At 44.0% G+C, this 27,006-nt stretch overlaps 1 protein-coding gene across 4 annotated transcripts in view; it reads right to left on the reverse strand.

The window, feature by feature from the left end:
- The window catches only part of LDB2 (LIM domain binding 2), a 226,438-nt gene that overhangs the window by 10,134 nt on the left and 189,298 nt on the right, over window positions 1-27,006 (reverse strand). For 2 of the 4 annotated variants that reach the window (XM_083630690.1, XM_083630692.1), the window contains exons 6-7: window positions 2,056-2,179; window positions 957-1,114 (exon numbers count right to left, since the gene is read on the reverse strand). In XM_083630690.1, the coding sequence (XP_083486816.1) occupies window positions 957-1,114; window positions 2,056-2,179 (282 nt within the window). The remainder of the gene's footprint in view (window positions 1-956; window positions 1,115-2,055; window positions 2,180-27,006) is intronic. The other 2 variants (XM_083630691.1, XM_083630693.1) reach the window with 1 other exon arrangement.

Genomic DNA, 27,006 nt, shown 5'->3' on the forward strand with positions numbered 1-27,006 from the left:
GGGTAAAGGTAAAGGTAAAGGAACCCCTGACCATTAGGTCCAGTCGTGGATGACTCTGGGGTTGCGGCGCTCATCTCGCTTTACTGGCCGAGGGAGCTGATGTACAGATTCTGGGTCATGTGGCCAGCATGACTAAGCCACTTCTGGCGAACCAGAGCAGAGCACGGAAACACCATTTACTTTCCTGTCAGAGTGGTACCTATTTATCTACTTGCACTTTGACATGCTTTCAAACTGCTAGGTGAGCAGGAGCAGGGACCGAGCAACGAGCTCACCCTGTTGCGGGGATTCGAACTGCCGACCTTCTGATTGGCAAGCCCTAGGCTCAGTGGTTTAGACCACAGCACCACCCGTGTCTCTTGCGGGGGGGGGGTAATCATTGACTAATTGGAAGGAGAAGGAGGGCTGACCAGTAATGCCAGGAGTGCAGATGTGTCTCAGTTCCAGGCAAGAAAAACATAGCTCTAGGTGCAGAAAACGCTTCCCTGATAATGTCGACTTCCTTGTTTTTAAGTGAATTTTTAGTGATTATGGTTCCAAAGCTAAGTTTAAAAGTACTTTTAGGTAACGCCTGGGGAAATTTCAGACACCAGAGGCTGTTGCTGAATGTTCACAGGAACACCTGTATATGGCACATGCAAAGAACAGAATTCTCACAGTACTCAGCACTGTCCAGGATCAGGAGCCAATTTTCTAGCACAAAGTGGTCATCTGCAGCCTATGGATTGCCTTTTCATTTATCAGCTTTACTTTCCTCATTTACAGAGAAGTGAATGGAGGCATTTCTGGGCTGAATACAGAAATGCCGTTTAGAGAGGGCGGACTAAAAAGTGCAGTACACATGCAGCAACCATTTCATGGTTGCCTGGCTCTTGGCTTATGTGAATTGTGTGTGTGTGTGTGTGTGTGTGTGGTTGTCATCTTATATGGAGGCCTAACAGGAAGGTGAGACTTACAGGTACCTGACTTGAAAGACTCAGGTTTGTAGCTGCCGCCGCCGCCTTTTTCTTGCTGTTGGTACTGTTGGCATTGTTCCCGGCGCTGCTGTTGGACGTGCTGCTGGTGGAGTTTTTCCTTTTCCTCCGTTTGGTTGCTGGCTGCCTTGTAGGCTCTGCTACAGTAGACACATGGGAGAGAAAATGAGTGACAGCACTCAGTGCGGGCCGGGAAACGAGAGTGACAAGCAACGGCATTCTCCTCCCCTGGTTTAAAATTCCCGCGTGCTGAACGAATCTGCTAAACACTGGACACGTTAGCCTGGAACTCAAAGCAAATTTAAATTACGGGGTATGATTCCGATATAGAATTCTAACCGTTCATAGATCTCTAACCCAAATAGCTCCCTGAGGTGGTGTGAAGTGGAGTCGTTTACCTCATAGCTCCTCTTCAGAGGAGATTCTCCTCACAGACACCCATCAGTCATCTTCCACTGGGACAATGGCTGCTGCTGATTCTGCTGCCAAGGCGACCTGATCCTGACACCTTCAGCCAATTAATTACTACATCTGGCAACAGGGGCGTAGCGTGGGTTGTCAGCACCCGGGGCAAGGCAAGTAATTTGCGCCCCCTAACCCGGGGCAAGGCAAGTAATTTGCGCCTCCTAACCCCTAACCTGCCGCTGCCGCCAGCTTCTTCTTGCTGCTGCCTGGTCTGGTCTGGTGTGGTTCTCTCCTGCGCTCAGCGCTGCGCTGGGCGGCCGCTGCACTGTCCCTCCCCCAGATAGTCCCTCGCTCTCTCTCCACACCGCACGCCTGGCACCCACCCCCTCCACAGTGGGCGGCGACCCGGCGGCTCGGATCGGATTCGCACAGCCGGCACTGCAGTGAGAGAGAGTGAGTGAGCCAGGTAGGGGCAGAGAGCTGCGAGTGCGAGCGCGCCCCCCCAGATGTTGCACCCGGTGCGGCCGGCCCCCCCTGCACCCCCCACGCTACGCCACTGTCTGGCAATGCATAGTGTTAGCTGACCAAGTGATGGGTCGACATGGATCTGGCCAGAGCTAACATTTCTGTGGTGAGGACTCTCTCAAAGGTCTATGGGAAATGTACAGTGTCATACCTGGAGGTGCCACCATCCTCTGCCATTTCTGAAACAAGCATGTTTTCAGGCAATCTCGAGGACTTAAATTATAGGTTTTATGCCTTGACATCAATTCTTGCATTGGCTCCAATATTACACACAACTGCAAAAAGAAAGAAGGCAGGGAAGCAAATTTAAAAGGAATTGCATTTGCTGAAAAACATACTTCTAGTCTGAATTGAAACTCAGCTTATCGCCCTAGTCTCTGGTTCCTATGCTTTCTGCTAAACAGAGAGTTATGTGATATGCATTTCAAGCAGTGACGCTGTTGAAGCTCACATTTCTGGGCTCAGGAATCTAGAATGCAGCTTTGCTGCAAATATGAGGTGAGCAGGACAACTCAATTTCTTCTCTGGCTTGAGTTGTATTCTGAGCAGATGAGGTTGGGGTAGCAGCCAGCGCTTGTGCTTTCAAAAACAGGCAGTAGCCATTGCTTCTTTGTCCCAGAATTCTAGCTGTGCAAGCTGGCACATGCAGCACATGGAGACTTCTATGCTCTGCAGTTTTCATCTTGGAACTGAGTCTAAAAACCGACACTATGGCCATAACTTTTTTGCTTTTTATCCCCCCCCCCATTTCCAGCTTTGTGCAATGTCTTAACAGATTAAGAGTTGTTGGAAACTCAAATGTTTGCTCCCTATTTTGTGACATTTTGGTTGGTTCAAATAAATTTATTGCCCAACTGAGGATTTGGGAGGTGTTTTTTTTTCTTATGGAAATGCATCCTTTTTGTATCTCCTGGGGAATACTGTAACCTGTGTTAATCTGTTGTACAGGTGTATAAAGAATGGAAGGAAACATACAGAATATAACATTTTCATACCTCAAGGCTAACTTATTTCTCTTCCTCTACAATTTTCATCTTACTTTTTGTTATACACAGGCTTATGCATCTCTTTCTGTTCGCAATCTGTGCTTTCACCATTCTTCCCACTCTAACTTCACGGATGCCAGAAGGCTGAGCACACCAGAAGTGGGGTGAAGCGAGGAGGTGCTGGTTTGCTCAGGGCTCACACATACAAGGAACATGGGGGTTCTAGGGAGTGAAGAGGGCTTCATTTTCGTTTTTCTTTCGTTTTTAAAGCCCTATGCAGCCTAGGACCCTCGTACCTACGGGACCGCCTCTCCTGCCCCATGGAGGACCTTAAGGTCCACAAATAACACTTTGGAAGTCCCGAGCCCCAAGGAGGTTAGATTGGCCTCAACCAGGGCCAGGGCCTTTTCAGTACTGGCCCCGACTTGGTGGAACACTCTGTCACAAGAGACTAGAGCCCTGCGGGACTTGACATCTTTCCGCAGGGCCTGCAAGACAGAGCTGTTCTGCCTGGCCTTTGGTTTGGACTCAGTCTAACCCACTCACTGACTCACTCACTCATTTATTTATTTATTTAGAAATGAAACCCCTTATATGGGATTTGTATATAAATTTTCTCTCGGCTCTTTTTGCTGGCCCATGTAGGAACAGCATGGATAGTTGGCCCTGGTGAATATTTGACATTTTTCTCCCCTTATGGCTTTGATTTATAGGCTACCACTAAAACGAGGCTGCATTTTAAGCTGCATTTTAAACTGTATTCTAACTTATATTTTAATCAATATGTTTTTTGTTTTGTTTTGAACATTTTTACTGTATTTATATTTGGTGTTAGCCACCCTGAGCCCGGTTTGCCAGGGAGGGCAGGATATAAATAAAAAAATATTATTATTATCTAGCCATTCCAGCTATTCCTCATCAGCCTCAGATTTTAACTCACCCATTATGAGGAGGATTTCAGCCTAATAGAGGATCCCTGGATGTTCATGGGTGGGGGGGATGTTCTGCTTTGAACCTTTTTGAAACATCTAGAAATCTACTTTTCTTTTCTTGTTACCTAATAACTAAAGGTGGTTTCTCACCTGCAACCTGAAGTGATGGTGCAATCTATGCTATCACCTCAGGTTTTGACCCTCGTTCTGCAGCATTTGTTTTGCCCTTAAGTCCTAATGTCTTGGGATTCGAAAGATGGTCTTCTCTGGCAGAAAGCTGCCCATTCAACAGGTGTGAGTGCCTCCATATTCTGAGGTGAGGTAGGTGGTGACTACCTAGGCCCTCTGAGTTGAGGGAACCCATTTCAGAAAAATCAATTTGGTACTTCAAAGCAATCCTTCTTTGGAGCATTCACTTGAGAAATGTTGCCTAGTATTTGCTGCAGACTTTTCTCTTTAAATTTAGATTGTATGGTTGCAGTGCTGGATCGGCAGTTTTGTATTTTTATAGCAATTGTGTGTTTTTTGCCCTGCCTGTTGCCGAACATTTTTTTTTAATGCTACATTTATGATTAGCAAACATATCACATGAGCGAAACTCAGATAATAAAATAACCCACATCTCCAAGTTTATGTACTAACTTTTATTTACAGATATATAGAGAGACACATTTTGCCGCCATAATAAAAATGTTCAGCTCTGGAGTTATAATTAATAAACAGATCCATCTTGGAATGTATTATGTCTGCTAGTTTTTCTGTACTCAGTTGGGATTTCATATAAGAATAGATCAGTTTTTGGAGTACACAACTAATATTTACATTCTCGGTTGGTTATATTCATTCATATTTTGGTTGTCTTCAATCATTCCTATATTTCCATCAGACACATTTTTTACAAGCAAGACTGCCAAAGAGAGAGCTACTGTAATTCTACCAGTTCTGGGCACCAGGTGGCACAACTAACTCAGCTAAGGCACCTAAACCCTCACTTGGTTTGTTATGGTGGAAGCGAAATGAAAATTACTTTCAAGTGAGCTAATTCATTTTGGTTGGCCTTTGCATTTTAAGCAAGGAATACAGTGGGTTTTTTTAAAAGTAATATGCATGCCATATGGCAAGTATATTCAGCATATTTCTTGAAAGTATATTTCCCCCTTGAAATCCTGTAAGTTGTTAAATTGAAAACCTAGAATGGAAACAGCCCTTAAATCCAAAAAAAGCATCAAAGAAAGACATAATTCTGTATATTGCTTAAACTAGATGCAGTTTACTGGCAGTGCATGAGCTGGATCATACCAATAAGCGTGTATGGATTGTGTATCTATGAAGTTTTTCCTACTAAGGGATGCAAACTACAGTACACCAAGATTGCCCTAAGAAGGACTATTTTCCTGGCAGAAATCTTCTTTAATGTCTTTGCAGAATCTGGAATAAAGATGGAGATCTTCATTCCAGTTGGTAACTGTGTTAGACTTGAGTTGGTTCTGTATGCGTGCTGTTTATAATTGTTTATATAAATAAATAAACATAGTTGTTAAATTGTTTTCATATACACAACTGTTTTAACAGTTGTGTATGTGAAAACAATTTAACAACTGTATTTTCATATACACAACATCAGATAGTTGAAGCCTCTGAACCAGAGTTCAGAGAAATATGTAAGATTATCTTCTCAGACTAAACCACTGATTATCTATTCTGTACATCACAAACAGAATGTGGAAACAGACAGATGTTTAACAAGCCATCTAGGCTCTAAATTTTAGCATAGGCATTGCACACCGAAGTTCCCCCATTTTCCAGGGACAGTCCCCAATTTACAGAAACCATTCCAGTTTCTCATTTGATCCTGGAATGTCCTGCTTTTCCTTGAAGGTAAAGGGTAAAGGGACCCCTGACCGTTAAGTCCAGTCACGGGGTTGCGGCGCTCATCTTGCTTTACTGGCCGAGGGAGCCGGCATACAGCTTCCGGGTCATGTGGCCAGCATGACTAAGCTGCTTCTGGCGAACCAGAGCAGTGCATGGAAACGCCGTTTCTCTTCCGCTGGAGCGGTACCTATTTATCTACTTGCACTTTGACGTGCTTTCGAACTGCTAGGTTGGCAGGAGCTGGGACTGAACAATGGGAGCTCACCCCATCGCGGGGATTCGAACCGCCGACCTTCTGACTGGCAAGCCCTAGGCTCTGTGGCTTAATCCACAGCGCCACCCGCGTCCCGCTTTTCCTTAGGCTGTCCCTATTTTTATCAGAGAAATGTTGGAGAGTATGGAATTATGTGACCACCGAGCCAAGGAGATAAGTAACAAAATTACCATTAGAAAACATCTGGAGACAGCCCTGTATAGGGAAGTTTTTTAATGTTCTATGTTTTATTATGTTTTTAGATCTGTTGGAAGATGCCCAGAGTGGCTGGGTCAACTCAATCAGATGGGCGGAGTATTATTATTATTATTATTATTATTATTATTATTATTTGAATAGGAGAAATGTTGGAGGGTATGGATTTAACATGCATCTATCCTCAAACTGCACTTTAAGCTTAAAACTGCATTTTGAAAGCTTCAATTTAAACTTTAAAATAGCTTGTATATTGTAGCTGGTAAGACACTAGTTTAAAATCTTACCTCCATCGTAATATTTGCTATGAATCTCACTAGCTCTCCAATACCCCATGTTAGATCAACATGCTCAAGTATGTGGCGGCTACTCCAACTTTAGGTGGTTCTGACAGAATTTAGATCCATTTCTCCAGTTTCAAGTGCAGTTTTCTGACTGAAATGGCATTGGCCACTCTGAGATCTTTGCCAGAAAGTAGGTAGAGGGCCTTGGATTTGCTGAACTTCTCAGACTATATTATCCTACTGTAAATTGGCTGCAAAGGGACTAGATTTCAAAAGTGGTGCTGGTGAATTTCCAGACATTTTGGCCATGCTTGACTTGCAGAATTCTGTCCTGCCCTCCTTGCTCTTAAATATTTGCACAAAACCACTGAGGGAGACCATCTGGAAATTTGGAGTACAGTGCCATCATACCCTCCAACATTTCTCCAATGAAAACATATACGTCAATAATAATAATAATAATTAATAATAATAATAATACCCCACCCGACTGGATTGCCCCAGCCAGTCTGGGAAAAACGTAATTAAATATTTTAAAACTTCCCTATAAGGGCTGCCTTCAGCTGTCTTCTAAAGGTTGTATAGTTACTTGTCTCCTTGGTTCAGGGGTCATATAACACCATACCCTCCAACACTTCTCTGATGAAAATAGGAATAAAGCGAAATGAGCGCCGCAACCCCAGAGTTGGCCACAACTGGACCTAATGGTCAGGGGTCCCTTTACCTTTACCTTTTTAAGGAAAAGTGGGACATTCCAGGATCAAATCAGAAACTGGGATGGCTTCTGTAAAACTGGGACTATCCCTGGCAAATAGGGACACTTGGAGGGTCTTCAGTTGGGACAGAATGCAGCAGTGAGAATTCTGACTGAATCGGTTTTCTGTGTTTTTGTTGCAACAATCCTGGCTTCCAATTCCAGGCCCAATTCAAAGTGTTGGCTACCATCTTTTAATTTGCGTGAGGTTGGGATCTGAATACTTAAGTGCCATCTTCCCTACTATGAACCAGTTGATCAATCCATATATTTCATCAGCAGAGACCCCTTCTTTGCATTTCACTGCCTTTCAAGGCTCAGTTTTAATGATAGCACATGAGGAGGTATTCTCTTTAGCAGAGTGTACAGTGTGAAACTCTTCATCCAGGTTTCTTTAGTTCTCATGCTGACCATCTTTAAACATCCCCTGAAAGCTTTTACAATTTGACAAGCCCCAAGGCCTGGTTGCTGCCTCATTTGTTTTTATCCTTTCCTTTTCTCTCTCTCTCCTTCTCTGTGTGTGCTGAAATGCTTGTTTAGCTATTGGAAAAGCAAATGCGTATGGTTATATTTTAGTATTTTAGTTGTAAGCTGCATTGGACAGCTTGTGGGAGTTGGAAAAGTGAGGTAAGAAAGCCTAAAATATATAAAATATAAAGAAACAAGACCATAGCCCACTCTTTCATCCCTGTTCTGCATTTGCAGTTTGGGTATATAAATACTGACCTACCTTACAGAGCAGTTAATATCACAACCAGATTAGATATGTATAATTGTATTACATGATATTATAGAGTTCTGGATTTTGCTGCATGGAACTGATGGTTGGAAATGATTTCTCTCTCTCTCTCTCTCTCTCTCTCTCTCTCTCTCTCTCTCACACACACACACACACACACACTCTGCCTTGAGTGCTTTATGTATAAATTGAAATAGATTGGGAGACAGAGTAGACAGAGGGAAAGATTAGACAGACAGACAGACAGACAGACAGACAGCGTTTGGAGGCATGGGAGTAACATATCATAAAGGCCTCTTCACATTATGTACTTTGATGTTGTACACATACGATTTTTAAGTGTACATCAGGTGTCAGCAAACTTTACCAGCAGAGGTAAAGTCCACTGGTCCCTCAGACCTTGTAGGGGGGTGGACTATATTTTTTGAGGGGGAAATGAACGAATTCCTATGCCCCACAAATAACCCAGAGATGCATTTTAAATAAAAGGACACATTCTCCTCATGTAAAAACACGCTGATTCCCGGACCGCCTGCGGGCCAGATTTAGAAGGTGACTGGGCTAGATCCAGCCCCCGGGCCTTAGTTTGCCTACCCCTGGTGTACATGATCTGGAAATTTAAAGTGTGAACATGACACACAGGTGTCCCTCAGGTTGTGCACGGCCTATGGTCCAATAGGCCCATGTCTTCGCTCTGCTGCCTGACTTCCTTTTAACTAGAGATATCTGGAGCTGAACCTCAGATCACTTGCATAGACAATAGGGACTCTTCTGTGGAATTAAGCCCTAAATCTGAAACCTACTGTTGACTTGGCTGATACAAGCAATGTAAGTCTGACCAGAATGCAAAATTCAGAAGCTTATTTATTGGTCCCCAGATAATATTTATTTAAACTTGCCTTTGGTCCTTTCAATTTGCTACAACCAGTGCTTTCCTTTCTTCTACGAAGCTGGTTCAAAGTATCACCATTCAGCGATGGCATCCAGATTACCTTTACAGATTAAAAAGCTTTCTTCTACTCCCTTTTGGAAATGTTTTGTGACCTATCAGAGATTCCCGTGCAAACGGTATCTAAAGGAAACAGCACGGGAAAAAGGTTGGTTTCCCTGCGTGCTGTTTCCCATCACATGGTGTCCGTGTGTGACATTTCCTTCCTCTCCATTTCTCCAAAAGGCAAACAATCCGCTATTCAGCAGTTCTGACTCAAATCCTAACACCTGATGCTTCTGATATGCAAACTGCCAGCTTTTCCTATTTGTGCAACAATTAGACCTTTATCTGTTTGCAGCTTTCCACTCCGACTATAAAAACGCTCCCACTGTCATTTTTGACGTGTGTCCTTGGCAGCCTGCTGAAGTGCGGAAGGACTCCAGAAAGCGGCTCGCCTGATTCAGGTCATCACCGATCCAAAGCAAATGACAGTCATAAAAAAATAAAATAATTCAAGCACACTTCAAAGCGTTCAGGCAAAGTGAAATTTGGCAAATTTAAAACGTTTCGATGAAATGCGCTCGCTCTACAGGCATATGAGAGACAGGGGATGCAACAGGTGTGCCCTAAGTGTGACCTCTCCCTCAAGCCACATGGAGCCCCAAAGCTGTGGATTTGATCTGAAGGATTATTGGAGTTCCAAATTACTCTCTTCAGACGAGCATCTGTAACATGGAGGCAGGACCTGCACACACGGCCGTACTTTAAAGGTGGAAGGCACTCACTTTGCAACCACATGGCATAAAAAGATGCATCACTATTATTTCAGGTACCGTATTTTTTGCTCTACAAGACTCACTTTTTCCCTCCTAAAAAGTAAGGGGAAATGTGTGTGCGTCTTATGGAGCAAATGCAGGCTGTGCAGCTATCCCAGAAGCCAGAACAGCAAAAGGGATTGCTGCTTTCACTGCGCAGTGATCCCTCTTGCTGTTCTGGCTTCTGAGATTCAGAATATTTTTTTTCTTGTTTTCCTCCTCCAAAAACCAGGTGCGTCTTGTGGTCTGGTGCATCTTATAGAGCAAAAAATACGGTACTTGGTGATCTTTTTAATATGAATTCCCCAAATACCACGACAAAAAGCAAAAGCAATTAAGGGTACAATTAAGCCTCCCGACTGATCACATAAAACTTTCAGGCAATCTGCCTTTTAACCGTTTTATTCATCAAATAATGAATTACAAGACTTCTCACCTTGGCTACTGTGTGGGGAGAACAGAGCTTTCATCGGGTACAGACTGCAGCTCTGTCCATGGCCATCTCACTAGAAGCTTATGGCACCAATGTGGCAAGAGCGACACTTAATTCTAATTCATAAAGGTAAAGGTAAAGGGACCCCTGACCATTAGGTCCAGTCGTGGCTGACTCTGGGGTTGCGGCGCTCATCTCGCTTTATTGGCCAAGGGAGCCAGCGTACAGCTTCCGGGTCATGTGGCCAGCATGACTAAGCCGCTTCTGGCGAACCAGAGCAGCGCACGGAAATACCATTTACCTTCCCGCCGGAGCAGTACCTATTTATCTACTTGCACTTTGACGTGCTTTTGAACTGCTAGGTTGGCAGGAGCAGGGACTGAGCAACGGGAGCTCACCCCATCGTGGGGATTCGAACCGCCGACCTTCTGATTGGCAAGTCCTAGGCTCTGTGGTTTAACCCACAGCGCCACCCGCATCCCTACTCTAATTCATATCTGGGCTAAATTAAAGGTGCTGGTTTCGACCTTTAAGGCCTGAGTACAGGGTACCTTCTCTCATATGACCTCTCCCTGCCTGAGAACTGAGATTCAGTTCTGGGACCTTCATACACATGCACTGTCAAGAGTAGGATATATAGCAAATTTCTTCAGTGAGGAGTCTTAACAATATTGGGTGTGAGGAATTCAAATCTGCTATAATTATGGGGCAACATTTGGCTTGGCAAGTCTATGTTTTATGAAGAAGCACATAAACTGCTTTTGGGAAACCAAAGAATTTTAATTCTACCTTCTGAAAAAGTCAGGTAATTAGAATAGAATAGAATAGAATAGAATAGAATAGAATAGAATAGAATATAACTACAAGTACTTGGCAATTGTTTTTAATGATTTCTATGCAATTTTACACACATTTTACTTACCAAGCACTTACTTACTAAATTATATTAATTTAACCAAAATATCTTTTGAATTCCCAAGCCATGTTACAACTTTTTGGAAATTTTGGAAATATGAAAGCTGAAAAAATCAGCATGCCCTATTGCCAGAGGCAATGTTGTCTCAAAATGGATGAAATTTCATGTGCAGGATCTGTGCAGGCTGTCTGTATGTCAGCAGGTCCAATTTAAGGTGCTTATGCTGACATATATAAAGTGGAATGAAGTAAAAATATAAAGCCCGGGAAGACTGGGGATCCAAATATCCAATAAAACTCCTCTGCCAATACTAACCTGCCTTGAGATCAGCAGAGGAAGCCCCAAACAAGTGTTGCTCATTGTGTGTAGAATGAGATAGGGACTTCTTGGTGGTGGTGCCTGGTTATGGAACTTCTTTCTTCTAGTGGCAAGGACAGCTATATCCTTGATGCACTTCTCTTACCACTTAAGACATGGGTAGGCCAACTAAGGCCCAGGGGCCAGATCCAGCCCAATCACATTCTCAATCCGGCCTGTGGACGGTCCAGGAATCAGTGTGTTTTTACATGAGTAGAATGTGTCCTTTTATTTAAAATGCATCTCTGGGTTGTTTGTGGGGCATAGGAATTCGTTCATTATTTTTTCCCCAAAATATAGCCCAGCCCTCACAAGGTCTGAGGGACAGTGGACTGGCCCCCTGTTGAAAAAGTTTGCTGACCCCCTGAGTCTTAAGACATTCATACTCAATGAAGCTTTTGATGGAAATGGTTTGCTCTCTGATCTATGTATGTTTACATTTTAATACTGCTCAATTCTTCTATGATGTTTATATAATAGGATTTTTATTGTATTTTATTGCTGACATTTCATTGTTTTTTTATTCTTTAATTTTGCTGTAGGACTTATAGAAGCTGCTTTCTGATTATTATTATTTTAAGAAAAGTGATATACAAATACTTAAATAAGAAAATAAGTACATAAATAAAATCATGTAAATGTTATACATATGAAATGTAAGATAACTATTTAAAAAACTACCAACCAGTAGGAATAAGTCACGTCTCTCTTGAATATTTTCCTTTTCATCTCACATTAACAGTAATGCACCAAAACAAAACAGTCTTTAACATTTATCATGAATGTGTCCTTAAATGATAGCCCTCTGATGAAATTATGTGCTCAATGGATGAAACTGGGCCTTGTCAATTAATCAACTGAAGTTTAGTTGATTCATCTATCAGTTAAACTGATTAAAGCTTGCAACTTAAAGTATAATATACATGCCTGCAATCATGTAAGAAAAGAAGAAGTAACAATGTAAGGTGAAGATCAACAAACTGCTTCTGTAACACATCTTCTAGGTCCATACGAAATAATCTCATTTCTTCACTTCAGCTCAGGCACAAATGTCATGTAATTCACATAACTGGTTCTATTTTTAGACTGAATTGTAGGAAACTTGCTGCATTAATAAATGGCAGAAAAGCACAGGACTACACTGGCTAGTAATGTGGTAGTGAAATGTAGCCCTGGCCTTTAACCAATCAAGTACTGTTTGCCGTCAAAGCCCTGCAAGTAAAAACAGATTTTCTAAAGGAATGATTAATAAGCTGCCAAACCCTTGATAAATGTGGTTGTTGTTTTTTTAAGTGATTTGGCATTTTTCAGCTACACCAAATCTGTTTACCATGTAAACAAGGTCAGCAAACCTTTTCAGCAGGGGTCCACTGTCCCTCAGACCTTGTGGGGGGCCGGACTATATTTTGGAAAAAGAATAATGAACGAATTCCTATACCCCACAAATAGCCCAGAGTTGCATTTTCAATAAAAGCACACATTCTACTCATGTAAAAACACCAGGCAGGCCCCACAAATAACCCAGAGATGCCTTTTAAATAAAAGGACACATTCTACTCATGTAAAAACATGCTGATTCCTGGACCGTCCGCAGGCCGGATTGAGAAGGCGATTGGGCCGGATCCCATGCCAACCCATGGTTTACATCAAAGAAGTCCTCACTCAGATAGAAAGCAGCTTGAGAATGACATAGGTAAAGGTAAAGGGACCCCTGACCATTAGGTCCAGTCGCGGACGACTCTGGGGTTGCGGCGCTCATCTTACTTTATTGGCCGAAGGAGCCGGCGTACAGCTTCCGGGTCATGTGGCCAGCATGACTAAGCCGCTTCTGGTGAACCAGAACAGCGCACGGAAATGCCGTTTACCTTCCCGCTGGAGCGGTACCTATTTATCTACTTGCACTGACGTGCTTTCGAACTGCTAGGTTGGAAGGAGCAGGGACCGAACAACGGGAGCTCACCCTGTCGCGGGGATTCGAACTGCCAACCTTCTGATCAGCAAGCCCTAGGCTCTGTGGTTTAACCCACAGCGCCACCCACGTCCCTTGAGAGTGACATACGCCTCATAAAACAAAATGAATTTTTTTAATGAATGAAAGAAAGAAAGAAAGAAAGAAAGAAAGAAAGAAAGAAAGACGAATCTTTAAAACCATGAATACACCAAAACCTAGAGTAACAAAATGGCTAACACAAGGTGTTCCAAGGACAGGGCTGAGATTGCCTGGGATCCACTGGATCCTGAGTCAGACTCACTGCCATCACCCAACGGCATCAGGCCTGGATGACACGGGTTCAAATCTTATCTCTGCCATGAGCTTTTTCTCTCTCACTTTCCTGGAATTTGGCTTGGCTCTATACTTATAAGCAAACACAAACGCTCTTTGGTTTTTGTTTTAAAAAGGACGTAAGTTCATAGTTTCTTAATCTCCTCTACTTCATAACAAACCTCTAGATTCATGCCCTGTGGCCAGATGGATGTTTACATAAACACAGTTACACTGCAACAGAAGTCCATTTCGAGGTTACATAAAATAAAAGAGCAATTACTGGAAAATGGAACTTTTTAATTAAATGTATTTGAAAGAAGTAGGGATTAATGATTTTAAAGCAGGAGAGTATTTAATGCTTACAGCCATGAATCATCCCCACCAAAGCTGCAATCCTACTGTTTGTCAGTAGTGCTTTCCAGTACTGATATTCTTTGTACTGAATTATGCCTTAAACTCCAGGTCATAGTGAGAAATCAGGTCCGCCCTTAAAGTGGGCACATGTTGCGGTGAGACCTGGCAACCAAACCCTGTGTTGTGGGTGGGTACATTTGGATAGCCACAACACCTGATTGGTAGGTCCTTTGATGCAGGGTTCAATCAGGCCAATGGGAAACAGGCTAAATGGATCAAGGGACCTATATATACCCATGCACGTGACCCAGAGCTTCCTCCTTCAGCGCGTGCATTCAGAACACCCACCCACCTCTCCCTACTTTTAGGGCTTCGCACTTGACCTTGCTATGCCGTCGTGCGTCGTTGGGACAGGGGCATGGCAGGAATTTTCCCCACTTGGCTGACTGACTGTTGCCATTTTGGTTTCGCCTGCTGTGTAGCAAATCGTTGCAACTTGTAAGGTTGCGGATAGGCTCTGGTTCAGGTGATAGGGATGGGAGAACGCTCTCGCCATCCCTATGTGAAGGGTATTCTGTTAAAGGAATCCAGGGACTCGATGGTTTGGTCAACCCCTGAGAGGGGTTTGTGCCCGTGCCTGAGTCCAGGGGGACATTTGGGTGGCAGAGTTAGTCCGTTCCCAGCTTTCCACTTATCCAGGTGTTCACCTTTGGCTGACCTACGCTGGTGCCCTGGGTCAGCGCTACCTGCAACGGTGCAGGGAGCTAGTCGAACCAGAGCCTATGCAACCAGTCACATTCTGTCAATAAAGTTGTGGCCTAAATTATGCCAAAAACCAAACCAAAATTTGAGTCATGTGTGAATTTATTCAGGGGGGAGGTTTCTGGGTCTGAACACGCAAAGTCCTTTTAGTGGATGGTCACTTCATGGTGGGTAGCAGGTGTGGGAAACACCTCAACTTACCCCCCTCCCATGACCTGTTGGCCCACACCATGGCTCAGATGCTTCTCCTATGCAAGGACCACCTTTGCAAGCTGGTAGCCAAGAGCACCCTTCTGGTGGAAACACCACTTGCTGATCTCTGTCCTATATTATGCTTACAACAATAATGTCAATACAGTTCTTCAATCCAAAACTAAAAACCTTGTGGGGAAAAAATTATTATTTGAATGCACATGACAATGAATGCAGTATGTGGGTTTCCCCAAGCATCAGATTGTTTATTTTACATTTCAGACTATTTTTAAGAAATTAATGTGTGATTTGTAGGTGCGCACGTCTCTGCAAAAAAAAAACCTGCCCTATGAAAACTGAGAGCTGCACATCTTAACGGCCTGCTATGACCTCATAACAAAGCCAGGGGATATTTCATTTTTGCTTGTTTTGCACAATGTCAATCTAATAGGCTGGGTTCTGCACACTTCTAAAAGACACTCCAATCTAGAAGAAAAGAATATTGGTTTATAGCCTGGAAGAGGACATTTTAACATGCAGGCCTTTCCTTTAATGCACAGTGCAGAAGGAAACTCTGCAGACATCCAAACAGAATGGACATTTATTTTTCTGCTTAGAATTTCAGGCAGAGACTGAAGCTGCTATTGAATACTTTGTTGGACCACATATTTCTGTACAGCAGCCTAGATGAACTCTGCACCCTCCCATCATTGCTAAATCCAGGGGGAACTGGCAGGCAAAAGAATTAGCTGGACAGAAAGAGGAGGATTCCAAGTGACTATGGCTCCCTCCCTCCCTCCCTCCCTCTCTCTCTCTCTCCTGCTACCTTTCTCTTCCACTGAATCATATCGGATATATGAATACAGACTACAGCTTGCCCCCGATACAATACCTGCATATCTCCATGCCCACCCAAAGCCTGCAGAAGAAGAAGAAGAAGAAGAAGAAGAAGAAGAAGAAGGATTTAGTGCAGGGGATTGGGTGAGAAGCCCAAGTAAAAATGTACTACGAGGATTGTTTATTAAAGATTTCACCTGACCCACTTCCGGTTATTGTAGGAGGATGAAATTGCACATGTATAATTCTACATCTCTCCATAGGTACTGTGGTAATTTGTAGCTCTGCACTCCTAACAGTTTCTCTGTTACTGGTGCTAACGTGGAGTAACGTCTGATAATGGAACCAGTTGAATGCAGAGCGGTCATCAGGTTCCTGTACTTGAAAGGCCGAACACCATGGGAGATGTTCGATGAGATGCAAGGGGCTTATGAGGAGGATGCCCCATCGTATGACGTAGTCAAGCACTGACATTGTCAGTTCAAATGTAGTCGGACTTCGGTGGAACGGCTCCCATTCCTGGGCGACCACAGTCTGCCATTGATGAAGACACCATCCAGCAAGTGGAGGCCGCCATTTTGGAGGATCACCGCATAACAGTTCGTCAACTGGCTGCAGATGTCAAGATCAGTGTGGGCTCTGCAGAAAAAATCATCCATGACCATTTGCAAACGGGAAAGGTGTCCACACCATGGGTTTCCTGGCTGTTGACACCCTTCCAGAAGCAGGAACGAGTCACATGCTCACGGGCTCTTTTGGTCACATGTCACGAAAACCATGATGACTTCTTCGCCAGACTAATTACTCAGGAGGAAACATGGGTCCATCATTATGACCCAAAGACTAAATCCCAGTCCAAACAATGGAAGCACTCTGCCTCACCACCTCCAAAGAAGGCACATGTCCAACCATCAGTGGGCAAGGTCATGCTCACGGTCTTTTGGGACCAGTGCGGAGTAATGATGATGGATTTCCTGGCAAAGGGTACCACAATTACTGGGACATACTACGCTTCACTGCTGCAGAAATTGTAGAAGGCCATCAAAATTGAGAGGTGTGGTATACTGGCCAAAGGTGTCCGCCTCCTGCAGGATAACGCCCCGGTTCACAACTCGCATGTTGCTCAGACGAAAGCGCGGTCCTGTAGCTATGATATCCTTCCTCACCCCCCTTATTCTCCTGACCATCGGACTTCCACCTCTTTCCAACCATGACGATGGGCAAGCTTTTTCCAGATGATGAAATGCTGATTTCTGAGGTCAAGTCGTGGCTTCTAACACAACCTGCCAACTTCTGCAGATGAGGTCTCCACAGCTGCATAAAGCGATGGAAGAAGTGTGTGACTCTTGCTGGTAGCTATGTAGAGAAGGACTAAAAACTGTGCCCAGTTTCATTTGTCTCAGTCCATGGGGAAATCTTTAATGAACGCCCCTCGTAGTCATGGGTTTGTGCTGTTAGGGAGAGCAAAGCCTGCTGGTTCAACCTTCCCTGGTCAATCTGGAATACAGCCTTGAGGTACTCCTGCATCAGGGGCCCAGGAGCAGGTGAGACTACGGCTCCTTCTCATCCGATTCAGAGCTGCTGGTTTATAACCCTGGTTTATAACTCGGTACAGTGGCATTTAATCACTCCCTCTGCTTCTGTTATCTCTGCCTGGCAGCTGTGGCTGCTTAAGTAGGGGCGCTGTACTTTCCAGAGTGCTTTGGTCTAACATCAGATCTTGCAGTTTATCTACCATTACAGCCTCTTCCTTCAATTCCAGTGGATGAATCTGGGTGGCGTTTAGGCATTGGAGTATTCGGTTGGAGGGGAGGGGAGGTGGTGGCCATCACCTACTCCTCCTATTTCAAGCGTATTCCATTAAAGGAATCTGGGGTGTGTGTCCTCTGTCCGAAGCCCAGATGGGGGCAAGGACCTTACCACAACCCCTAGTGGTGACCCTGGGGGAATTCCTAGTTGATGTGCATCAACAGGGCTCCCCCTATTGGTGGTTAACCCTTATTAGACTCCCTGAAGGCGGGCAGGAGTCAGATATAGTCATTGGTTCCAATGCCTAAGCCAATACCACTCACATCCTGTAATCAATAAAGTTGTGGCCTTTTTCAGCCCATTAACCTAAATTCTGGTGTCAAGTGTCTTTATTCTACAACAGGGGAGGGTTCAGGACCTTGCCACGCAAACCACACCTATGCACATCGAATCACCATTATCACTCACCAGGAAGGCACACCAGGAAGTTAACTATAACTTCCTTCTCTTTTATGAGTCAATAAAGACACGAATGCATTGTTACATGAAGTAGAGGATTAGGTTTGGTTCTTGCAGCATGGAAAAACAAGACCGTTTCCCCTTAAGTTAGCAGACTGCTTTCCCCCCGTCCAGATATGTTAGTTTGATGAATGCTATGTTCTGACCCTGGGCAGAGAGCTAGCCGAGAGGATGGACAAATTCCCTGAAGTACTTCAAGATTGGTTGTTGAACCAGAAGAACATGCAAAGCCCAAGTCTGCAGGTGTAGCTCAATTTATCTTCTCTGATACTCCCTTACAGGCTGGGGGGGGGGGGAGAACTTATCAGTGAAATACAGTGTGTGACAGAAGGAGGGGGGAGGAATTCAGCAATAACTGATAGTCAGAAAGTGACAGAAGAGATTCATTGTAAGTATGTACAAAGTGACGGCCACTGGAACAAAATGTGCATTTCACACATACACTATGATGAGAATCTGAACATATACGATATATACGATATCTTTATTGTCATTGTCCCATGCAGAACAATGAAATTGAACATGAGGTAAATAAACAGGAAAGAGATCTTGGGTTCAGGGGTATTAAATTTATATATATATATATATATATATATATATATATATATATATATATAGAGTGCGTCTTTGCTTTTCAATTTGCATTTTGTTATATTATTCCCTTTTTATTTTTAATTCTATTCTTTGTATATTGTATTGTTGTTTTATTGCTATGGCCGATGGCTGATGCAAATAAAGATTCATTCATTCATTCATTCATTCATTCATTCCCTGTAACTTGCTGTTATTTTTATTGATTATAGTCTAGAAATTGTTTATTGTAACTGTTATGAGTGAATTTCTGCTTAACTATTATTTGCTGATATTTAATCTTATCATGTACCATTATATTCTAATGGGTTATTGAATATTACCTTACTTGAAATAAGCTGTTTATTTAAAAGTTACAGTTTTATTATGACATTTTTTGGAATGGAACAGGTTGTTATAAGGTGTGTAATCTTTCCTGTTTCTTCAGCTTGTGAACCGCCTTGTGTAAAGTAATATAGAAAGGTGGTATATAAATTAAGGACAATGGTGACTTAAGATGACTGGCGAGGAACCATCATGTCTTGCTTTTCTAAAAGCCAGATTCATACAGGAGTTCAGCCTACACTCGAGTAGGACCCTGGCAGAGACACATGCCTCACTGGCATGTTCTCTCCCTCCTGGTCTTTCGTTTGTGAGCTTCATAAGCTTTCTTCAGCCCGAACATCACAGCGATGGATGCCAACCAACACCAGCACACTTAGGGATCCGCAGAGTTTGCACAGCATTGTGTGACAGACCTCAGCAACCCAGCATTTTGGCTAATCTACTTTATTTACATATAAACACACACAGAGCACTGCAACATGGCTCCCTCTCTTTCTAGCATCAGACAGCAAAGAGAAAGAACAAAGGACAATAGTCCCGCTTCATGGAACACAGTAACACAAACATCCTGTCTCTGTCCCTTCCCACTCTGTGGAGTCAAAACATACACCGTCATGTGAAAGACAACAATCCTATGACTGCAATCATGGAGCAGGAATTCTAACAAGTTGGTGGGCCAAACTATGGTTTACCAGGTCTGCAGCTCACAGCTGCTTTGTGGTCCTGTTGACTCTTGTGCCATACTGAACAAAGCTAAGGTAGGGCTTAGTGTGTTGTCCAAGCTCAGAATTTGGGTTAAGCTCCCTCCTCACTAACCATGAGCTGCAGCTCCTTTCTGTAGGGGCTATGCTATATGTCTATGGGGGGGCCGAGGACCACACGGAGATGGAATGGGATGGAGCATCATGGAATAGTTGAAGGAGCACTCCGTGCTGCAACATTTTGATGCAGGTCACCCTTGCATATCCCAAATAAATAAATAAAGGACCAGATGCGCAACCTGGGAATCATTTTGGACTCACAGCTGTCCATGGAGGCGCAGGTCAATTCTGTGTCCAGGGCAGCTGTTTACCAGCTCCATCTGGTACACGGGCTGAGACCCTATCTGCCCACAGACTGTCTGGCCAGAGTGGTGCATGCTCTAGTTATCTCCCGCTTGGACTACTGCAATGCTACTTTTGAAGGTGACTCAGAAACTACAACTAATCCAGAATGCGGCAGCTAGACTGGTGACAGGGAGCGGCCGCCGAGACCACATAACACCGGTCTTGAAAGACCTACATTGGCTCCCAGTACGTTTCTGAGCACAATTCAAAGTGTTGGTGTTGACGTTTAAAGCCCTAAACGGCCTCGGTCCAGTATACCTGAAGGAGCATCTCCACCCCCATCGTTCTGCCCGGACACTGAGGTCCAGCGCCGAGGACCTTCTGGCATTTCCTTGCTGCAAGAAGCCAAGTTACAGGGAACCAGGCAGAGGGCCTTCTTGGTAGTGGCACCCGCCCTGTGGAGCGCCCTCCCACCAGATGTCAAAGAGAAGAACAACTACCAGACTTTTAGAAGACATCTGAAGGCAGCCCTCTTTAGGGAAGCTTTTAATGTTTAACAGACTCCTGTATTTTAATACTTGTTGGAAGCCGCCCAGAGTGGCTGGGGAAACCCAGTCAGATGGGCAGGGTATAAATAATAAATTATTATTATTATTATTATTATTATTATTATTATTATTATTATATACATTAAAAACTAAAATGATGCCTAGGGTGATTGAAATGATAAGAAGAAGCTGGCTAGACATTTGTGGCTTCTTGGCTCTGAAAATTATGTGGAATTCAGTATGGTGATATGGGTTAGACATGTTAGACATCAAAAATGACCCAGAGCCTTACCCAGAGCCTTACCCAGCATTTTGGCTAATCTACTTTATTTACATATAAACACACACAGAGCACTGCAACATGGCTCCCTCTCTCTCTAGCATCAGACAGCAAAGCTCCACAAAAGCTTAGGTTGCCAATGTCTGAGATTTATGGGAGAAGGAAAATGCTAGTCCCCTAGCAGACTGGGTGGAAACTAGAGACACTCGGTGGACACAGGGAATGGTACCTGATGGATCAGCAGCAGCAGCATAGCCCGGCTATAACTGGAAGCTGAAGAATGGATGCAGCAGGCATGGGAGAAGAGCTAAGAGCAAAAACTCACCCATCCTGGAGAAGGCTAAAACCTGGACACATCAGGAGAAACCCCCAGACCTGGCAGACCTAGGTTTTACATATCTGCTTGAGTGCTTCTTAAAAGATTTCCCCATACAACTACTGATCAGGATTAACCATCCCTTGTTTTTAAGATACAATAAAATCAAAGTCTAAGATGGGATGGCTTCAGGAGTTACTTAATGTCCCTCATACATATTTTATGTGAAACAGTCTGATCTGCAACAGAAAAAGAGGCTGTGGACCGTTAATTAAAGCAGCCCTCTACGCTCTCTTTCTGCTCTTAAATCTGTTTTTCTTGGTCTAGATGAGTTACATTTCCCACCCACCCCACTCGCAGTAACAATTCTGTTTTCTTCTTCTCGGATCCTGAAAGCTCCTATTCATTGCTTTGGGCTCACCATAGAGCCAGAATCTATGACTAAATTGAAATAATGTTTACCTTGCTACAAAAAATAAAATAAAATGCATAATCAAAACAACTTTTCTTTTGCCCGCATGCGGTATGGCATTTCCACAGTGAGAAAATAGCTCAAGGGAGTGGTGAAATTAATTTCAAGAAATTGGATTTTTGTGGGTACAAAAGACTTCAGAGTGAATGACTAACTGTGGGGACATTGGGATAAGAGGAAATATTCTCATTGACTTCAACAGAAGCCGGGCTGAACTCTATTAAAAAAATTTAACTTCAAATGTTGCAATACTGAAGCAGTCATAGCCTCAGAAAAAGAGGGAAATTGAAGAATTTCAGAGGGCCAGTTTCAAATATACATTGGTACCTTGGTTCTCAAACTCCTTGGTACTCAAACAACTTGGAACCTAAACACTGCAAACCAGGAAGTGAGTGTTCCAGTTTGCAAACTTTTTTCAAAAGCCGAACATGCTCTGTTTTGAGTGCCACACTTCCGTTTTGAGTGTTACGCTGAAGTCTGTCTGTATTTGCTATTTATTTTGTGTTTTTGTTTTTGCAGGTTTTTTGTTTTGTTTTTGTGACTGTGTGGAACCCAGTTCAGCTACTGATTGATTGATTGTGTGATTGCAGTACATTGTTTATTGCTTTCATTTTATGGATCAATGGTCTTATTAGATAGTAAAATTCATGTTAAATTGCTGTTTTAGGGGTTGTTTTTCAAAGTCTGGAATGGATTAATCCATTTTGCATTACTTTCTATGGGAAAGTGCCCCTTGGTTTTGGAATGCTTTGGTTTTGGAACGGTCTTCCAGAATGGATTAAGTTTGAGAACCAAGGCACGACTGTACTTCCAGTGCTTTGAACCTAATGCTGTTTGGACAACATTCTAAGTCAAGAGTCAGCAACCTTTTTCAGCCGTGGGCCGGTCCACCGTCCCTCAGACCATGTGGTGGGCCGGACTATATTTTGAAAAAAAAATATAAATGAACGAATTCCTGTGCCCCACAAATAACCCAGAGATGCATTTCAAATAAAAGCACACATTCTACTCATGTAAAAACATGCTGATTCCCGGACCATCCGCGAGCCAGATTTAGAAGGCGATTTAGAAGCCCACGGGCCTTAGGTTGCCTACCCCTGTGCTAGGCTGATCTACTCCACATGTGAGACTGCTGGTGCTGCAGAACTGAGGATGCAATAAGTTGCTAAGAATCCTGAGCTGCTAGAATGGAGTGTCCCACTTTAGACTGTTGGTGAGTGATCATGGATCTATAAGTGGAAAACCAGCACATCAGGGAGCAGCCTTGGGTGGAAGTACTCTTATTCATATGACAGGGGCTTTTTTTAATTGGCAATGAGATTCCCCCCCCCCACAAAAAAAAATGCAGTAAAGAATTCAAAAGCAGCACCCCAACCAGCTGCTTGAAGAGGGGCAGTTGATGCCACTACTTTAGGATTCTTTAGGGACGCGGGTGGCGCTGTGGATTAAACCACAGATCCTAGGACTTGCCGATCAGAAGGTCGGCGGTTCGAATCCCTGCGACGGGGTGAGCTCCCGTTGCTCGGTCCCTGCTCCTGCCAGTCTAGCAGTTCGAAAGCACGTCAAAAGTGCAAGTAGATAAATAGGTACCACTCCAGTGGGAAGGTAAACGGTGTTTCTGGCTCCCTCGGCCAATAAAGCGAGATGAGCGCCGCAACCCCAGAGTCGGTCACAACTGGACCTAATGGTCAGGAGTCCCTTTACCTTTACTTTATAGGATTCAGTCCCATGTTTTTGTCTAGCTTTAGTGTTTTAATCAATATGCTACTCTAGTTAGCACACCAGAAAAAAACATCACCCAATTCTTTGGTAAAATATATTTAAATCTTGATTGTTTCCATATTTGGTTTCGGGTGCAACACTGAGCTATTCAGCACTTTTTACAAAGTTTACACTGCAAGTGGAAATTTAAGCATGCGGTCTGAAGCGCTACAGTCCTTGCTGCCTCCTCAGGATTCTGTGTGTCTCCTCATTTGGCGATACATACTGCAGACGGAGTCTAGGCCCCTGCCAGTTGGGCCGCTGGGGCAGGTAAATGTTTCGCTGCTGCAGAAGGTGGAAGCACGGCCTTGAATACCAAACTCCAAAATCAATTTAATTTGCATAAACCGCCAGCGATGTTCGTGTGGGAATTTCTCCAGCTCAGAGTGAAAGCAATCCCTTACATACGGCACAAGGGGACAAAACTGTGCTGGCTACCTCTTGTGTGCTGACCCACTCCCTAACTGGACTGGGGGGAGAGAGAGAGGTTGAATTCCCCCTTCTACTCCACTATAGTCCTAGCTCAGATAGCCCTCCCACCCCCCTTATTTTTTTAAAGAAAAGAGACATGACCAGTGCTAATTATAATTGAATTATAACCAGCGAAAACACATTTAATGTAATGTATAGAGCAGGGACTCGGGTGGCGCTGTGGGTTAAACCACAGAGAGCCTAGGACTTGCTGATCAGAAGGTCGGCGGTTCGAATCCCCGCGACGGGGTGAGCTCCTGTTGCTCGGTCCCTGCTCCTGCCAACCTAGCAGTTCGAAAGCACGTCAAAGTGCAAGTAGATAAATAGGTGCCGCTCCGATGGGAAGGTAAATGCCATTTCCATGTGCTGCTCTGGTTCGCCAGAAGCGGCTTAGTCATGATGGCCACATGACCCGGAAGCTGTCTGTGGACAAACGCCAGCTCCCTCAGCCTATAGAGCGAGATGAGCACACAACCCCAGAGTCGGTCATGACTGGACCTAATGGTCAGGGGTCCCTTTACCTTTGCCTTTATAGAGCAGGGGTCAGCAACGTGCAGCCCATAGGCCAGATCCGGCCTGCGAAGACCGTTTTACCAGCCCATGAGCTGCCCCAGAACCGAGCCGCCCACTCGGCAAGTCCCCCATGCGCTGCGCTAAACCGGCGTCGCACGGCGCAGGGACATGCTGAGCAGCGCTGGAAATTGCGTCTGCGCACACGCAGATACCAGAAATCGCTTCTGTGCATGCCCAGACACCAAAAGTCGCTTCTGCGCAGGTGCTATTTTCGGTGTCTGGGCATACACAGAAGCAATTTCCGGCACTGCGGACATGTGCAGACGCAATTTACGGTGTTGTGCTGCGCCGGTCTGGCCCATAGACGATCTCTGTGGGAGTGATCCAGGCCATGGCTGGTAAGCCTTGCTGACCCCTGGTATAGAGGCAGAACTAACGGGACTCAGACACCCATGATTTCAAAGTAATTTATCAAGACGCTTAAAAGGGGGTCTAATTCTCCAGTGGAAATGCAAACTTGAGCTTGAAATGTACCTCTATAGGCTAAAGGTGGATGGATCGTGGAGCGAGTGTGTTTGTGGAGGATGCTTTGCACAGCAAACATGCATCTGTGGGAAATGGCTGAGCTAGAACCTTCTCCTGGGTATCTAGTGCTGTATACAGGGCTTTTTAAAAATAGTAATTATACGTAGATACATTCAGTCATGTTCATCTGTCCACCTGCAGAACTGATTTAACTCCTCAGTGAGAATAAGACACGGCGTAACACAGGGGTTGCCAACACCAAGATGGCAGCTGGGGAAAAAGTCTCATTAAACATCCCATCAAAATCCCACAATGCACTGCTGGTTCTTCCTGCTCAGTTCCTGTTTGCACTGGCCCAGTCTCTGCTACATAGACCCTGCCTCCTTAAACAGTTGGAAATAAGATTTGAAACATTAAATATGTTAATCGGCAGAGAGAGTAATGGGCTACCTAAGGGTACCTAATGAGTTTGAGGCTGAAGTAAGATTTGAAGTAGGGGACTTCCTGGCTCAAACTTCACCACCCTAACCTTCCTGCGCCAGGAAGTCCAAACTTCACCTGATTACCATAAACATGAAAATAAAATGAGGAATTCTTTCAATCATACTGCCCTGAACCTAGAGAAAAATATGGGTGTTATGTACTGAGCTGAATCCTAGAACAATAGGATCCAGAATGCAGCAGTCTGACTGGTCCGCAGGAGCCACGCAATCGAGCTACAGGTGGAAGTGAATCAGCGACCTGATTGGCCTCCAGGAGCAGCCAATCAGGCTCCTGGAGGAGGTGAATCCGCAACCTGATTGGCCTATAGGAGCAGCCTAGAATTAGCCAATCACACAGGGCCCATTGCGTAAATAATGTATATATAGCTAGACATTTTGGGGAAAGTTTCATTCATTGCTACTACGAGCTGAATAAAGAGCATGAAATTCACACTCGACTAAGAGTATATTTCAGTGGGATTTGTGCCAGTCCTAGATAAACTGAGCCTTACATAAAATATTCTAACAGTGCAATCCTATGAAGAAAGTTCCACTTTCTTGAAACCTAAGAGTTTGTTGTTCTGATTTATGCTCTTCTCTAAAATAAATTCACGGCTATCTTAAACATGGATACATGGTAACAGTAAAGCAGACCTTTCTCACAATTTTGTTGCCTTTGGTATTTTTTTTCAATGGTGTGTGTGGGGACAGAAATTGCACCTTCTTATTCTCTTGGTTGCTTCTACTGAATGCTTCAGAGATTCTTTTCTTCTGTAGTTTCAGTGTCATCCTCTTTAATTTTGACCTCCAGAGTTCACCTATAATCAGCTTGGGTTCTCCTACACAATATACCTTGTCTTGGGGGGCAACTTAAACCAAGACCTCTGCACCCTTCACAATATCCTGCCTATCAAAGCCTGCCTCAGAAATGGCAATAGATTTCATTCCTGCTTGTGTTGTGTATCCTTAATGCCCTTAACAAACAGCTTTATTTCTGCTGTAGCGATTCTATATAATTCTCGGAATTATATTACTTGCCAGCATAGCTTCCCAACTACACTGGTGTCAAAAAAGCAGGAAAGATCATTCGAGGAGTCATTACTATAAAACCCCCAAACCCAAATCCTATCAATTTCCAAACCCTTCCATTGATTTGCTCCAAGCTATCTCATTCCCATGGACTGCAAGAAGATCAAACCTATCCATTCTTAGGGAAATCAGCCCTGAGTGCTCACTGAAAGGACAGATCCTGAAGCTGAGGCTCCAATACTTTGGCCACCTCATGAGAAGAGAAGACTCCCTGGAAAAGACCCTAACGTTGGGAAAGATGGAGAGCACAAGGAGAAGGGGACGACAGAGGACAAGATGGTTGGACAGTGTTGTCAAAGCTACCAGAATGAGTTTGACCAAACTGCGGGAGGCAGTGGAAGACAGGAGTGCCTGGAGTGCTCTGGTCCATGGGGCCACAAAGAGTCGGACACGACAAAACAACAACAACAACAATCTCATTCTCCCTCTAGCTCAGGTTATCCATTAGAAATATTTATGAATTAACTTTCTTAAGTTTTGGGCTCTGAATTTTTTTGGGGGTACCATCTACGACCTA

Source organism: Podarcis filfolensis (assembly GCF_964270895.1).
Source record: "Podarcis filfolensis genome assembly, chromosome: 9".
Classification (NCBI taxonomy): Eukaryota; Metazoa; Chordata; class Lepidosauria; order Squamata; family Lacertidae; genus Podarcis; species Podarcis filfolensis.